We start from the raw sequence: 16,696 nt of genomic DNA on the forward strand, positions 1-16,696 counted from the left end.
CAAAGAAGAGTACCGATGTCATGCCCCACACTGTCAGCCTCCGAGGTCACTCGATCTGCACAGCTACTGTAGTGAATATGGTAACATTGAATGTGCCCCCAAAAGCATGTAATGTGTTAGACTGTCATCCTGTGTAAGGAATGAGGAACACTCATGGAAAGAAGGAAATCTTAAATCCTGAACCAGGATGTATATGCCTCGAGAAATTCGGGAATTTTTTCATCGTGGAAAAAAACCAGGAATTTTTTAGAATTCCACAAATTTTCCATTGTTGTAGATTTCATGTAATTATGACTGGTAAGAATTAATATTCTAAAAAAGAATTTTACTTTAGCCCACTATTGCAGATTAATACTGCAGCAGTAAAATGTACACAAGAGAATAACACCAGAATGAAACTTTAATTGCAAAGAAAATGCACCATTTACAACAATAAAACACAAGTGGCTGCTGACACCAAAATGTGTCAAAGGCTTTATGACAAAGATTGTGCAATACTTCGTAACAACAAACTGCAATCGATTAGTGTGACATTACAACTGTCTACATGTCTAACAGGACGTGGGAAAATATTACAAATTGAGATTTGAGAAGTGTTATTTTCAAAGTAAATTTCGTTTTTTTGCAAGATGAATTATGTTAATTCTGAGAATGTGTGATAAATTTCTTGAATCGTGGACCGTTGTACTCTCATTCAAAAGTTATCACTGAGGACCCACAGGACCTGCTACATAGAAAAATTTTGGACTCAGAAGTCCAGCCATTTACGACATTCATTAAAATTTTTCTGCCATTGTAAAAAAAGCCTCAAGGTTACTTTTTCATGTTTATATTAGTTGTTTCATAGATTACAAATTATGCAATAACTTTGCAAAAAGTGTAATCATCCTTTAAAAACAATTTCAAAATGAGTTCTCAAGCAGTTTCACTTGTAACTGGCTTTTCTATGGGAAAATTGAATCGCTCAATGATAACCCGCAAAATATTTGGTCGAAAGCACTGAATTTTTAATCGTGCTTGTCAGAAATATTCAGCTGCTGCAATTTAAGCTGTATACTTAGGATCTTGCTTAATCACACCCTCGGAAATCGATCTTGAGTTCGGTGTTTCATAAACTACAGTGCTGTATTTGATGGAATTCATGTGTATACCTCTGCAATGCAATAATATGCTGTATAAATGTCGCCACACAACAAAGATCTTTCCAAAACAATTATTTTATTGCTGGCTTTTGTGTCCTAAAGTACCAAGAAATTCTATACTAGCTCGTCACCACTAAAAGGACTGATAAGTTTTATAGCTCCAAGGGAAAAGTATATTGTCACATAACGAGGAAAAAATGCACTTTCATCAGGAATATAGTGTTCTTGCATGTGGGGGGGAAAGTGTATTTTCATCTGAGAGAAAGTGTATTTTTAACCGGAAACTTTTTTTTTCCCTTGTGTGCACATACACCCTGTAAACATAACTGTAAGAAGTGTCCGGAGGTTGTTCATATATGACATGTAGGATATACCCTTGTAAAATTGAATGGTTCTTTTGTAGTGAAAAACTTTACAGTTAAAGTTCACCCCAGGTTTGTGTCTCCATATGTGTGGAAGGTACAGTACTGTGAACGTCTGCTCTGTGCACAGGTGCAGGTGTGGGCAGGCGGGCTGGCGGGCCTGCACTACGCTCTGGGCACGTTCGTGCAGCTGCTGCGGCTCGCGGGTCCCGAGGGGCAGCTGCCGCCAGTGTTGGTGCGTGACCGCCCCGCCGTGGCACACCGCGGCGTGCTGCTGGACGTCTCGCCGCAGGGTCGTGTGCCCGCACTCGTGAGTCTCACCTCTGCTTCTGCTCTCGGGAATGTCTGTAGTCTCCTTCATTCGCTTTACAGGGTGATCTGATTTCAAAACTCCATGGCGATTGATAAAGACATACTACAAACATGGGTTAAGTTGTGAAATACAAAAGCTTTAACCGTGCTGTTACTAGGGACAGGAAAAACTCATTTTATTGTATGCCCAAATTCAGTGTTATTTTTTGGCAAATTTGGTTTATTTATTTATTTATTTTTTGCCAGATTCAGATTTTTTCCAGATTTGTTGCTATTTTTGCCAGTTTCGGTTGTTTTTCACTAAAATTTGGTGTATTTTTTTTTCCAAATTCGGTGTTTTTACAAATTTGGTGTAGTTTTGCCAGTTTGGTGTAGTTTTTGCTGATTAATTTGTTTTGGCAGTTGGGTGTATTGCATTTATCAATTTGCTGTTTTCTATAAAGTTCGGTGTTGTTGTTTTTTTGCACAATTTGGTGTTGTTTTTTGCACAATTTGGTGTTTTTTTTTTTTAATATAATATTTATATCTCCCCACCCCCCTGCCCCCCGATGTTTTTTGCCTGATTCAGTGCTATGTTTGTCATCACAAAGAAGTTCGTTATGCAGTAACTGTCATTTTAAGGTTATACATGAACCTCAGCCTTCAGGAGACTGTAAGTCAAAATGCAGTTTTAGCTATCAATAACTGTCAGTTACAAATAGTAGTGAACTGATATCCTCAGATTTAAAATATTTGTTTACGGCAAAATTACAAATTTTGCAACATCTCACAGAAATGCTGCTAATTTCACATTATTTCTTGTGTTATCATTTCTACGGCATTTGCTTATCCCTAGCTATTGCAAATACTCCACCAGCAGCAGCAGCACGGACAATATCTAGTTGATAGCTAAATTTGTCATAAACCTTCCACAGTTTATCTGCTTTTACAGAAGTTATTCTGGCTGTTATTTTGTTGTTCTTGGAGGTCAACAATGCAGGGCAGTGTCTCCAGCTCCCGTGCAATCTGTCCAGCATTGAGGAAGAGTCTCATTGAAACACTGATGTACATTGCTGTTTCCTATTTGAAAATGAAGTCGTTGGAACCCTCCTGAAGTTTGGGGAAAAAGCCAGTTCTGCAGCATTTGAAGATAGCTCGTTCCAGTCACTGTGTTTTATTCAAAATAGACTTTACAAGAAATGGCACAAAAAATGTTCACTTTCAGTGAGTCTCTTTCATGCTCAGTAATGTCATGAGAATTCTGTAGTCCTCATATGTGCACGTTACATCAGTTTACTTTACCGCCAACACAAAATATTGTTTCAGCACTGGAAGTTAACCATGGTAAAAATGTATTATCTTCAGTGTCCTCGAACAGAAGATTGCTGAAGTCAACATGTTTCCTTTTATCAGCAGTCTGAAGAGCTTGCACTAATTGTAGTCTGTGTAGTTTGTAGACCAAACAACACCGCAACACTCACCAGACAGTCATATGAAGCATTGCTAGTACTCTACTTGCACAGCGAGTAGACTTGGACTCGTCTCAAACGTTCGCAGAATTCTTTCCACCATGTCAAGAAAAGTGTGAGGTTGACCTGGACTCTTACCTTTGCATTCGCCGCCTCTTTCTTCAACTAAGTGATACCCACGACAAATGTTTTGGCGGCAGACAGAGTATTGATAAAACACCCACAAAAAGCGTGCTAGATCGAAATGGCTGACACTCCCTTTCCAAACTTCAACACACACAACACCTTCTGTTTAGCATATGTCATGTTACTTCTGACTGCAAACTTGGGAGATACATTGACTGACATCTAATAGCAGTCTTTTGAAACGCAAAGCCAGACACATTCAAACTACACACATTTCCTGGCTAGCACATGCCATGTTTCATAATTATTACTGTCCAAAATCAAATCATTCTTTTTGTAATAGACTGTACTTCTGCAACTCAGAAACTTACCATAAAAGATATGTTAAAGATAATAAAACTTAAGTTTGTAGCATTTGTAGATTTAGAGGAAACTTCCAACAATGTCAGCTGCAATAAGCTAGAAATTCTGAAGGTATTGGGAATAAAACATAGGGAGGAAAGGCTACCTACAGCTTACACAGAAATCAGACTGCTGTTATATAAGTATTCAGTGGCATGAAAAGAAAGCCAGTCAAGAAGGGAGTCAGGCAAGGTTGTAGGTTATCCGTGATGTTGTTAGTTTTCTACGTCAAATGAGCTGTAAAGGAATTGCGGAAAGATTTAAAAAGGGGATTAAATTTTGAGGAGTAGAAATAATAACGGAGTTTGTGTGGCCATCCTCTACTGTGTATTTTGTAAATAAAAACCGCCTTCTCTTGCTGCAGTTTGTTGGCTTCTGCGTTTCCTTTCATCTGGTCCAGAAGTTGCACTGTTACTGCTTTGCCACTAGTTATAGGTATTTGTTCGAAATCTGTGCTTTTAAATATCTGTAAGTAATTACTTATTTACATGAAAATGCAATGTGAACTGTTTGGTAATCATAACTGTATTGTACATCCTATTGAAGATGCCTTAGAGTTATAAAAAGGACAGTGCAGCAAGAAAAAGGTGGTTTTCATTTACAAAACAAATAACTTTGAGGGTTGCCGACGGTACTATAAGAGATTACAAAGGAGTTGCGAGGTAATTTGAATGCAGTGGGCAGTGATTCAAAAAGGGCAAATGTTGATAGAGCTAAAAGGAGCATAATGGAAATTATTTTAATTAAATCGGATTATGCCGAAGAAATCATATTAGGGCATTGAGACACTGGGAGTAGTAGATGAGTTTTTCTATTTGGACAATGGGCTAACTAAGATGGTGAAATAAGAAGAAAGTAAAGTGCAAGGTTGCATTGGCAAGAAAAGTATTTTTGAAAAATCGAAATTTGTTTACTTTGAATATAATTTAAATATTTAGTAAATTTTTTCCTGTAGCTATTTATCTACAGTGTAGCCTTGTATGGAGGTGAAACATGAACAGTAAAGCCATTGGCACGTGGGAGGAGTTAGCCGACATAGATGTAGTGCTCTAGGAGTTTTGTGATGTCCGTTCCTGCTTTTTTGCCAAGGGATCATTTTGTCTTGTGAAACACAAAATACATTCTGCGATATGTTGCCAACGTGCCGCGTAAAGTAGAAGGAGTAGGAAGTGAAATGCGCCCCTTGTTGCAAGCACAAAGTGAGAAGCTATATTGTATTTGTCATGTTTAGTAGAAGCCCATATTCAGTATGTTTTGTGTTATACATTACATCTTATCGATATACGATGTTTCTAAAACCACCCCTCCCAGCACATTGGATGTCTCTTAAACAGATCATTATTTGTACAATTTGTTGTAATAAAATGGTGGGAAAAGTCATATTGATGGATAAAGTATTTTTAACATTTCAGTGATTAAAGCCTTTAGAAGACATGTAACATAAAATATGAGGTCACTAAAAGCTGAATTTCAGCATAGTGTAGTTGGTTGAGGTGTCACGATACGGAACTGAGGATGGATTGGGAGAGTGTTCTTGTCTTGCTGTAAACACTCTTCTTGAAAATCGACAGTTTTGTGAAACAAAGGAGGAAATAACATTAAATTCTATTAACTTACAAAACTTTTGTTGTATTTGAACACGTTTGCAAGAAACGTTCTCGTACATGTATGGATACTGTATACATATATTTATGTTGCTTTTAAGTAAACATAACATTCAAAGGCAAAAATCTTGTTCTTCATAAACCCTTACTTGATTCAAAACATAAATATTTTTTTATTTTTTTACGAGAAACTAATAATTTATTAAATGGGTTGCAAACGAAAAATTTGATTGCTCATGTGCTGTAGAAACTTTGTTACCAGCTTTTAATCAACTTCAGAACAAGATAACGACATTTACTTGAGACAAGAAGAAAAATTAATCCACGATTAAATGTCTAACAAATGGAATAAATCCTATTAAACTGACTTTAATTGTTGTTGTGAGAATAGATTACAGCAGAAAGATCCATTGTGGAGACAGTACGAAGTTTGATAATTGGACTGAATTGTGATTGCAATCTTTTATTTGGAAAGTTGGAGGGGGGAACAGTGACCCAGTATGGCTGGGAACTGTGATGAGTGGGGGAAGCGGAGTGTTGCACAGGCAGAAATTTTGTTTTGCAGCCAGCCATGGGAATGTATAATACATACTTTGGCTTTTTGTGAACATCTGCAATTTTTAAACTGCAGTTTACTGGAATTCATTTGCGCCTGGAATTGAATTGACTTTAAAATTGGAGAAGTACTGAACAGTAGCACACGTGTCAGCAGGAGGCACGAAATTAGACCGGTGCCAATGCCATACTTACGTGCTTTGTGCAGGAATTTTGATGACACTCACCATGTGGTATGATGAGGCCAATTGGAGGGGGGGGGGGGGGGGTGTCAGCTGCTGGTTCTACACAGCCAATGAGAGAGCAGCCGGCAAATGATATGTTTGGAAGCAAGAGGCATTGTAACATTGTCACATCAGTATAGAGGCAAACTCTTCTATGTTCTCAGAAAAAAACTACTGTGTTCTCAGGTCACACAGTAACCACAGCCACAGATATTGCAACATATTCAGAAGAAACAGCCAAATATTTGTGACGATGGAGGAGTAACTTTCACAGCTGTTCTGTTAGGATGGTGACGATGATAATTAAAAATAGTGATACCACAGACAACAGGCTAAGTAAAAAAAAAGGGCAGTCAAGATAAAAATTGATGCAAGCAATTTCTTTTTATTTAGTTTATTTCTTCTTGTATTATCAAAATGTAGACATTCAATGAATGATGTAAACTTAAAATAGGTGTAATGTTAACTTTGTAAACTGATCCCTTGCATCAATAAAAGTTTATGATTTTGATTGGCCTCCATCTTATACTCTGGTAACTATGGTGAATGAAAGCCTTCTATGAAGAGTATTACGTTGTAACTGATGCACAGATGCCGAAGCTGTCATATCATTTGTGTTGCATTATGTTTCATAAAGTGTTGTTTTCACCCAGTCTGCCTCTTGCGTATATAATGTTTCTTCCTCTCAAGACTACTTCTCATGAGCAAGTTCAATCAATTGTGGGTAAAGCCAGCAAATTTGTACATCAGTTTATAACTGCAATCTCTATCTTGATGTATTTTTATTGGTGATGTGTAAAAAAATACAGTCATCTTTCTTTTATTAGTATGAATATATTTTTTCACACAGGTTGCGTAGTTAAGCTAACGGAACTTTTTCCAGTGCCTCACAAGAGGCTGAGAACAGTTAAGAAATTTCAAAAGCTAATTCGGAAACTGTATATCTAAGGCGTCACACAGTTCTCTCTATACATTTCTTTTGTGTGCGCCGTAGATGCAACAGCGGCTAGTTTATACTACAGTAAAACCCCATTGTTATATTCCTGTGTTATACATTTTCCTGGTTTTTACATTCATTTTTGTCTATCCCAACAGAAGTCCTGTTCTCTCAGTGTGATGGTTTCTTGTCATTAACAATTCTGTGTTGCAACATTCACTGCATTTTAAGTTTTCCTTGACTTTATCATGACCTTTAACATTGATTTTTATACAGATTTCGGTAAAAAGTGCATCGTATTCCTGCTCAAAGTCAGCCTTGGAACAAATCACAAAATGGAGACTATATGCAACGTTATTGATTGTGTAATGAAGCGTTAGCACAGTAAGCAAGATTTTTGTTGTCGGCGTGTTAGGTCACTGGTGTGCTGTATTATAGGGTGCAGTATTTGGAAGGGTAGAAATATATGCCGAGTCACTGCCTTAATGATAATCATGATCTGATGATAGTAACTGTAGTAGCAACCTTCTTTCTGGTCACTACTTTGTATTAAAGCAGCTTTAATTTATTTTTACAGTCATTTACACAAATAAACACCACGTTTGAAGACAGCTGTCTCTATAATGGGCTTTCACAGGTCGTCGTCGTCCGCATTTTCTCTGCCCGGGCACTGGGTGTTTGTGTTGTCCTCATCATTTCATGATCATCATCATCATTCATGACAGTGGCCAGATTGGATTGGGTAAATTGGACTGTGTAAAAATTGGGACTTTGTACGAGTGCTGATGACCACGCAGTTGCGTGCTCCACAAACCAAACATCATCACAAATAGATGTTACTTCAATGTGAAATATGCTGATCCGTACTAGACATGTAGTCTTAGGTTGGTACGATTTGATGTCAGACATAAACCTCTCCCCTCGAAATGGTCCACAACAAAAAGACAGTTTCCACCCTTTTTCTCTACCCTGGGCATCCCTGAGCTGAGTGACCACCTTGTGAACAACAAGCTGTAGATTTTGTGCCCATTGTTCTCTGTTTATGAAGACTGCCAATTTTAGTGTTTTGACCGATATTATGTTCCTTTTTTTTTTTTACTGTAATTTTATAATGATTATCAATAATAAGTCTCACAGTAGAACACAAACACGAAAGACTTTAGTTTCCATGTTTTGTTTACACCATCGGACGCGATCGGAACAAAGGGGAAATCCGTGTGCGTGTTTGCACATGTCAGCATTTGGCAGCTGCCTTTGTGACTGACGTTTTGTGTAGTGTGGAGAGACAAGTAGAACTAATTGCTGTTAGAAAGAAACAAAACAATTAATTGTTCAGATTTTTAAGCAGGCAAAATTTAATTTTCGCTTGTTGTTTCCTATGCTTTCTTATAATTTACACTTTCCTGCATTTTACGTTTTTTTAGGTTAGTCTGCTGAAAGGTGTAAAAATGAGTTTTACCATATTTTTATTTGTGAATATCTTTACTCAGGTGGTGGTACAATATCTACAGGATAGGTAATGTGTGTGAAGTTGTCATTCTTTGTGTCACGAAGATGTTTGTCTGTTCCAGAACTCGCTGTTCCTCATGGTTAACCTGTGGTCTTCCATGAAAGTGAACTACCTACACTTATACACCCGGCTGGTCCCTAGCAGTGAGTGGCAGCTCTGCTACAGCAGGAGGTATGGACTGTTTCACCTCTCTCTCTCTCTCTCTCTCTTTCTCTCTTTTTTCTGTCCCACAAAAACCATCAGGTGATGTTTCTCTCAGGTTTCCTTTAATTTATGTCTACAGTCACAATCTTTTCTGTTTCACAGATTACCGGTTTCGGTAATGTACAGCAGCTTGTTTTAAACAGTAGTTTTACTGACAACATGACTTGTACACATGATGTGATTTATATGTATTTGACGATGCTGGTGCTGATTCCGCATTTAACATTTGACGATGCCAGTATGGCTGCCGTACACTAGGATTTTGTTTTTATGAGACAGATCTGATGATGTTCTTAAAGACCGAAACCGGTAATCTGTTAAACAGAAAGGATTGTGACCATAGACGTAAATTAAATGAAACTTACTACATATACGGGTCACTGTGTTTTTTTGCGACGATGTTGCAGCTTGTGAAAGATGTTTCTCTCGTTTTGTGGAGAAATTTTGAATTTTATTTATCTGGTGTTCAGGTTAAAGGAACCCAGACAAAAACTGCATGAGTGTGTTTCATTTTGTGCCCAATGTCAACAGGAAGAGTTACCTTTGTTCTCATTATAGACAAAATTTTGTGAAAATTGTGCATTCCCGACTGACAGAGTGACTGTGATTGAGTGTGATATTCTGTTTGAAGGTATTTATTGGCAGTGATAGCAAATTGCTGAGAATAATAGGCGTGTTTCAGTGAGTCTCAAAAGACCTCTCAAAATGTATATGAAACTCATTGTACCTGTACTTACGAGAAATGGGATGTTAATAATTCTCTGGAAATTGGCTGCATATGAGAAGCCCTAAAAGTGAGATAATAGTTTAATGATAGTTAAATAAACTCTACATACAGGGGTCAGACAAGGAGGTGGTCTCTCACCACTTCTATTCAACATAGTCCTGGACAAAAATATCAAGCAGTCGGAAGAAAAAGTAAAAGGAATTCAGTTAGGAAGAACACGTGCAAACAAGACAATCATGAAATGCCTGACATTTGCAGATGACTTGGCAATACTCAGCAACAACAGAGAAAAAGCACAAGAAGCCCTGGAATATTTACATGAAATCTCTACTAAAACGGGGCTGCAGATATCATACGAGGAAACACAGTATATGGAAAGGAAGAACAACAATATCAAAGTCGTGCACACAAAATACGGATTGGTGAACAGAGTGGAAAAATTAAAGTATCTTGGAGAGTAATAAGAAATAGGAGGATCAAACAAGGCAGCCAATGCAGAACGAACAGAAAAACTTCAGAAAGTGTACAAACTCACATGGATGCACTATAATAAAAGAAGTATCTCAAGACAGGTGAAACTCAAGCTCTACAATACAGATGTACTAACAGAAGTTTTATGCATCAGAAATGGCCATAATCGGAGCATCAGACATCACAGAGACAGAAAAGATAGAATGTAAAATCCTTCGAAAATTTTTTGGCGCAGTGCATAGAGATGGTATATACATGAAGAGGCCAACAAAAGACATATACAAACATTCAGATAGACTCACAGACATAATTAGAAAACATCAATTAACATTCTTTGGGCACATACACAGAATGCACAACACTGGACTCACAAAGGGTTTTCTTTGATGTGGTCAACAGCTCAATCAAAGAAACCAACTGGTTTTGTGAAATAGAAGAAGACCTAAAACAAGCATATGAAAGAGAGAAATTCAAAAACAAAATTATTAACATGAAATTTAAAGTGAAAGAAAGGAAGAGACTTAGGAAAATATGAAAACAACTAAGCAAACAAACAAACAGTGCTGCTGTGTATGCTGAACCAGCTTCACAGACTTGTGACAGCTCCATGTTGTTTTATCAGTAGACATACTTGAATCCAGTAAGCTTGAAGTTTTCTGTCGGTAAGGAACATAAAATTGCAGTTTTGGCATAGAGCATCAATTGAGATAAACCAGTAGAAGTTAATGTTTCTTACTTGCTTTACTAGTAAACCGCAACAGTATATTGGAAATGTATTTATAATCGCCAGGGAAAAGCAACCTTCTGGTTCTTAGAAAGCACACTTGCAATATGCGCATGTGTATGTTTTGCATGTGGGTACAAAGATTTGTTAAAACTTTTCATTACCATTGTGACATTATCTGTGCAATTTCAGTTCTACAACAGTCAGCCATATTTCAGTTGGATTCAGGACGTTCTGTAAGTGCTGAGATAGGTACTCTCTCTATGTCTCTTTGCTTTGGGGTTATTTCATCTGCTACTAATGGGTGACATCTAGTAAGATGAATGACATTTCAGCATTATCCATTACAGCAAGTTTGCTTGTTAAATACATTCATGCAAAACATAGTAGCACATGAGAATGTTGACCACAATAATTGTATTTGCATATTAAGGCAGGGTGTATACGACCCGGGAGATCCGGGAAAAACCCGGGAATTTTTTCGTCCGGGAGAAAACCGGGAAAAACCTGGGAATTTTTTGGAATTCCGGGAACTTTTCCTTGTTTTAGTTACCAGTTAATTTTTTGTTATTTTGATTGGTAAGAACCAATACTCCAACAAAGGGTATTACTGTATTCCACGTCTGCAAGTTAATATTGCAGCAACAAAACATTAACCAGAGGAAGAAAAACGAAAATAAAACTTGAGCGGCAAAGGAATTGCGCCATATACATCAAAACACAGTGCTCATACAAGCGTCTGCCAACCAAAGTGTGTCACAGGCTTTAGGAAGAATATGCAGTGCTTCCTAACAACAAATTGCCTCCGATGAGTGTGGCATGACAGCTGTTTACATTTGATTCATTTGAGCAGTTGCGGGCGGGCTCTTGCGCATGCGCAGTTGAGTCGCCTATGGGTAGTACCTTCTCCCGCTTCTGGCTACAAATGTGTGGCTGAGCGCCACTATCTAAATTGCTCCGGTTCGGAAATATCGTAGATCCAGGGCTGATGCACAGAGCAGTCTGAGTTGTAGTGGGGAGCTGGGTAGTCTCCACGTGACCTGTGTTTACGTTTAGTGATTTTGCTGTTTCCTCTTCGTTCATTGCTCTCACATTAAATGAACACAAAATGGATTTCTGTGGCCGGGAGCTACCAAATAAATTAAAATACGTTCGCATAATTACGGAAGGCTAAAATATGTTGTTAGTTCCAGGTTTTATTTCCACCTTTCTGACAATCAAGCATTAATCACCTTGCAGAACAATGAAGTTATTTTTGTCGGTTTGCTAAAGAGATTGGGCTTTTATTAATATTTTGCGCTCAGGAAGTCAATTTATTTTAAAGGAAGTGTTTAATCTCACGCCGTTGGCTAATTTCAACTATTCGGTGCATTTCAAGTGCACGTTTTCTATCTTCTAGCTCGTATGACATTATGCCATAATAAAGAACCAAACATGAGATAATACAGTACTGGTACTCTAGAAAATTTACATCCGAATCCGGACATACGATTGTGCACTTTAAGCCAAATTACGCATTTTAGTATGGTTCACGAAATTACGATGCTCCTGAAGTATCCTTTGATGTCTTGTTTCTTTTATGACAAAATGCAAGATCGCACGTACGAACATACGGGCTTCCTGCGTCATCGTATCTGCGCTGGCGCGGTGACGCCTGTTATCTGGCGCTCTCTGGCAACTGCTGTAACGAACCAGTTTCTAACAGGTCACGGGAAAATATTGCGAATGATGGTTTGAAAAGTGTTACTTTCAAAGTAAATTTCCTTTTACGCAAGATGAACTATGTGCGAGAATGTACGATGAATTTCTTAAACCACAGAGCGTTTCACTCTCATGTAAAAATCAACTCCTTGAGGACGACCATCTAGTATAATTTAGAGCCCAGAAGATCAGACGTTTACGTCGTTATTAAAAATTTTACTGGCACATTTGTGTCATGTATCTTAAAGTGTAACATGCGCAAAATGATCAGCATTATATGTGGAAGCTTAGCTTCTCTTGCAGCTTATTAATCTTAGAGACCAATATTATTTGTGAAAGCTTTGTTTTTCTTCTATCAGAACTATGTGTACTTTAACTTTTCTTTTTGTGTGTTCGCGCTACTTAAGAGTGATCTTGCTATTGGTTGACTACACTACGTGTGTAACATGCAGTGTTTGGTGGAATTCGAATTTATACCTCCGTAAAACGAAGAAATGCAGCGTACATGTTGCTACACATCAAAGATCTTTCCAAAACGTGTTTTTTCCCCCTGGGTTTCATTTTCTGAAGTGCCGGTAAATTCTACGTCTGTTTAGAAAACCATTAACATTCTAAGGATTGATAAGTTTTACAGTGCCGAGGAAAAGTATACTGTCATTTAACATGGAAAAAGTGTATTTTCATCCGGGAGAGAGTGTATTTTCAACCGGGAAATCCGGGAAAAATCCGGGAATTTTTTTTCCTTGTCCACGTATACACCCTGTAAGGAATCAGTTCACTTAGCTTGTTTCTGATCAAATCTAGAAGATCATCTCCATGTGGTATGTTGGCTTTGGTTTGTCTAAGAGCATGTTAATTCTTGCTTGGCTTCAAAAATGTGCTGATGTTAGCATCTAGTATGATGCTAATCACAAAAAAAAAAAGTTTCACATGCGAACTGCATTTTTAAACTTAAATTTATTCTTCTCTTACTAGCGGTTACTTGGCATATGCACATTTGGTAATAACAGTGCAAATGAACAAAGAACTCAATACATCCACCTTTCACTCCAACACACAATAGAATGGGGCCATGTGACTCTTCATGTAGATACACAAAGAGCTGCAATACACGCAGGTCCAATGATGATAGTGCGATATCTCAATTACCGAAGTGACATTTAGAAAACTTTTCAAAGTATATTTTATATTCTGCTTTTTTGCCACTTCTTTAGATTTCAATGTGAAATAAATAGTATTATTGATAGTGATCATTGGTTCATATAGTCCACATCCTGGATTTTCCATTGTTTGATATTTAAATATAAGACTTAAATGAACAAAAGTTTTAATTAACATCTTAATTAAAGGTGTTTTAATGTTTGTACATTCACAGGATGGTTTGTTGCGGTTTAACAGTGATGACAAAGTGAAGAATTAGTATATTTCCAGAAAAACGATTTCTGTAATATAAAGTCCTGTACTATGAATATCGCGCGATCCACGGCTTCAAGTACTGTGTACAACATGTGTAACCAAACCAGCTCTTTTCGTCAAGTTTCTTTACGGTGTGAAGGTACAGAGACTGAGAAGGCTCAGCATTGCTCCACTCGTAGTTCCCACTTGCTCGTCTGGAGCACTCCCTCAGTATCAGTGGCCTGTTGCCATTCGTTTTCTTGGCAGCAGCAGAGGTATCGGACCATTTTATATTTTGGCCAGACTCAGAGTAGTTCCCTAATGTTACATTTTTCATAGCTAGTGTTTTAACTGGTACCAAAAAGTTTGCCACTGTCAAAAATAAATTCACAGCTCTCGCCGTCATTTGAGAATCACCGATGGCTGCGAGGGGTCAGCGAGGTCGTTCCCGCTTCTCCTAGCTGGGTCGTACCAAAAGGATGTCTCTTGTATGATTTACTTCCAGTGAGAAGATGAGCCATTCCATAAGACATTGTCTGAAGCATTACATTGCGGAACTGTCACTGAATGGCAATTGGTGGATGGCAAGTAGAGAAGAATACGATAGAGTACTCATTTTATGTTAGAAATTGCCCCTGAGCAGAGGTTCTCACAGCTGCCCTTTGAGATTCTAAAAGTATCACTGCACGATTTTGTTTGGGATAGGGTGACTGCAAAAGCAGCCTTCAGCAGCTGCTAATCATGGGAAGTGATGCTGCCAGCATGTCTGCCTTGTGCCGTGAGGCACTGCAGCCTCTGGGACAACAGGCTGCTATATCCACAGGTCCAGTTGTATAAAGCAGTTGATGTTAGATTGCTGTAAAACTATTTGCTCAGGACATGTCAAAGTCGTAAATCACCGTCATATAAATGTTAATCACACATAATTTACAGACCAAATCAAATTTAGGTGCAGTGGACGGTTCACAACTTAGTGACAATACAAATTGACAGAGTTCATTTTGCACAAATGCAAATTGAAGAGAACTAAATAATAAAAATATTGTTAGTAACTCTCCCACATTGCTGGACTTTGGAATAATTTTTTTATGTGTAGCGTTTGGTAAAGAAAATTGTCAGTGGAAGTAACGAGTGCAGGTAACAATTGTTGAAGGCAACTTGTAATTAGTGTGAATAAACTTAAGGGTTTCTCATAGACTTCGCAGCAGAATGTGAAAGGGAATTTGGGTCTATGTGATGTGGACAGTAAGTATATGGAGCTCAACAGCAAGCAGTTATGGCTGAACATATCTTACAAAAATGCTCTTGAGGCTGAAGTAGCAGTAAAATATACAATTTTTATTCAGTTATGTGCATGCCAGTGGCCACAGGAGGAAGATTATTTAACCACCAGACACGGTTGTTCTGCGTAAACTGATATGACAACTGCAGGTTTGCACCCATCGGTGCAGTAACTGACACTGTTTTTTAATGTGAAAAATGCCAAGTTGTACCAAAGTTTGCAGTCCACATTAAGCTGTAGGTTCACCTATAACTAGCTGGTAAGTCAGTTCTTTCGTCGGAGCAAGACTTCAGGATACTACCCTCAGAAGGACTGTGCGTAGTAAAACATTGTAGTGTTCGAAACAACCTTCAGGAAACTCTTCTGGTGTCACTTCTTTAGAAATTCCTAGATTTCCACAATAACCATTATTGTCTTCTCCAGGAAACCAACCGCCTCAAAAAGTTGTGGAATCACACAGATGTAGTAGAGCAGTGCCACTGCGACTGGAGACTGTGCAGAATCGAGCTGTTGTGCGGAGCTTTTCTGATTTATTAATTCGCTATTAAAAAAGAAAAAATTAGATAATCTGCAATCTGTACTTACATGTTGATATTACTTCTCCACATAATTGCCACCTGAGTTCAAACATTTGTTCTAGTGTGACACTAGGTTGTTTATCCCTTTGTGGAAGAGTGTTGCCGCGTGGTACTTCGACCAATTGTTGACAATATGACTGAACTCATCATCACTCATTAAGTGCTGAGTAGCCACTCGGGCCTTTATCTTGGGGAAAGGATGAAAGTCACTTAGAGCTGAGTCCAGACTATAGGAAGGATATTGAAAAATCTTCCAACCTTAAGTTCACAGCTTTGCCTTTGTTTGACTTGCTATATAGGTTAACACATTGCATGGATGTGAAAAACTGATCAGTTAGAACTGATACCAGTTCTGAATAACTGGTATTTTTCAGCATTCGTTTGGTTTCCGTTATAACAAGTACTCTTCAGTTTTACTGATAACCGTGTGTAAAAACTGAAGCATCAGTTTGCAATACCATAGGTGCTAAAATTTTTGGTTTTAGATAGAAGTTTAAAAAAAAAAATGAATTTGATAGGATGTTCTGTGGCTTCTGACTGATTTCTATCATCTTTGAATGATATTGTTTCTAATGAAAGGAATTAACTTGCATATCAAAACATTATGGCACAAGTATTTATGAACAGATTGAAAAATAAATATTCGCCATTGGGTTAATTTATTATTGAAATTTCAACTATTGTGACGTTACTGTTCATGGTAAACATTGCAAGTTGTCCACTGTCTAAAGTGTTCATTCAGATCTTTTAGAGGAGTATTTTTGGTTTTGCCAACAAAAGATTATTTGTTTTCAGATTGCAGTCAAAAAAGTAAAAATATATATTTGACTAAAAATGGCTTTTTCATTTGAAATAATAAAAAAATAAAGAATGCTACAAATTTTACACAAAAGGCTATAATTTGTCGACCATTTCTATGTAGTAATAAAAGAGAATGGAAATTATGGCAATAGTAATATAGAAGATGATCAATGAGTAATGCAACACACTTT

The 16,696-nt window shown here is 37.7% G+C and overlaps 1 protein-coding gene across 2 annotated transcripts in view; it reads left to right on the plus strand.

The window, feature by feature from the left end:
• Positions 1-16,696, plus strand: part of LOC126106853 (uncharacterized) — a 154,380-nt gene that overhangs the window by 63,808 nt on the left and 73,876 nt on the right. For both annotated transcript variants that reach the window (XM_049913246.1, XM_049913247.1), the window contains exons 10-11: positions 1,635-1,814; positions 8,684-8,793. In XM_049913246.1, coding sequence (XP_049769203.1) covers positions 1,635-1,814; positions 8,684-8,793 — 290 coding nt within the window. The remainder of the gene's footprint in view (positions 1-1,634; positions 1,815-8,683; positions 8,794-16,696) is intronic.

The sequence above is a fragment of the Schistocerca cancellata genome, chromosome 10 (genome assembly GCF_023864275.1).
Source record: "Schistocerca cancellata isolate TAMUIC-IGC-003103 chromosome 10, iqSchCanc2.1, whole genome shotgun sequence".
NCBI lineage: Eukaryota > Metazoa > Arthropoda > Insecta > Orthoptera > Acrididae > Schistocerca > Schistocerca cancellata.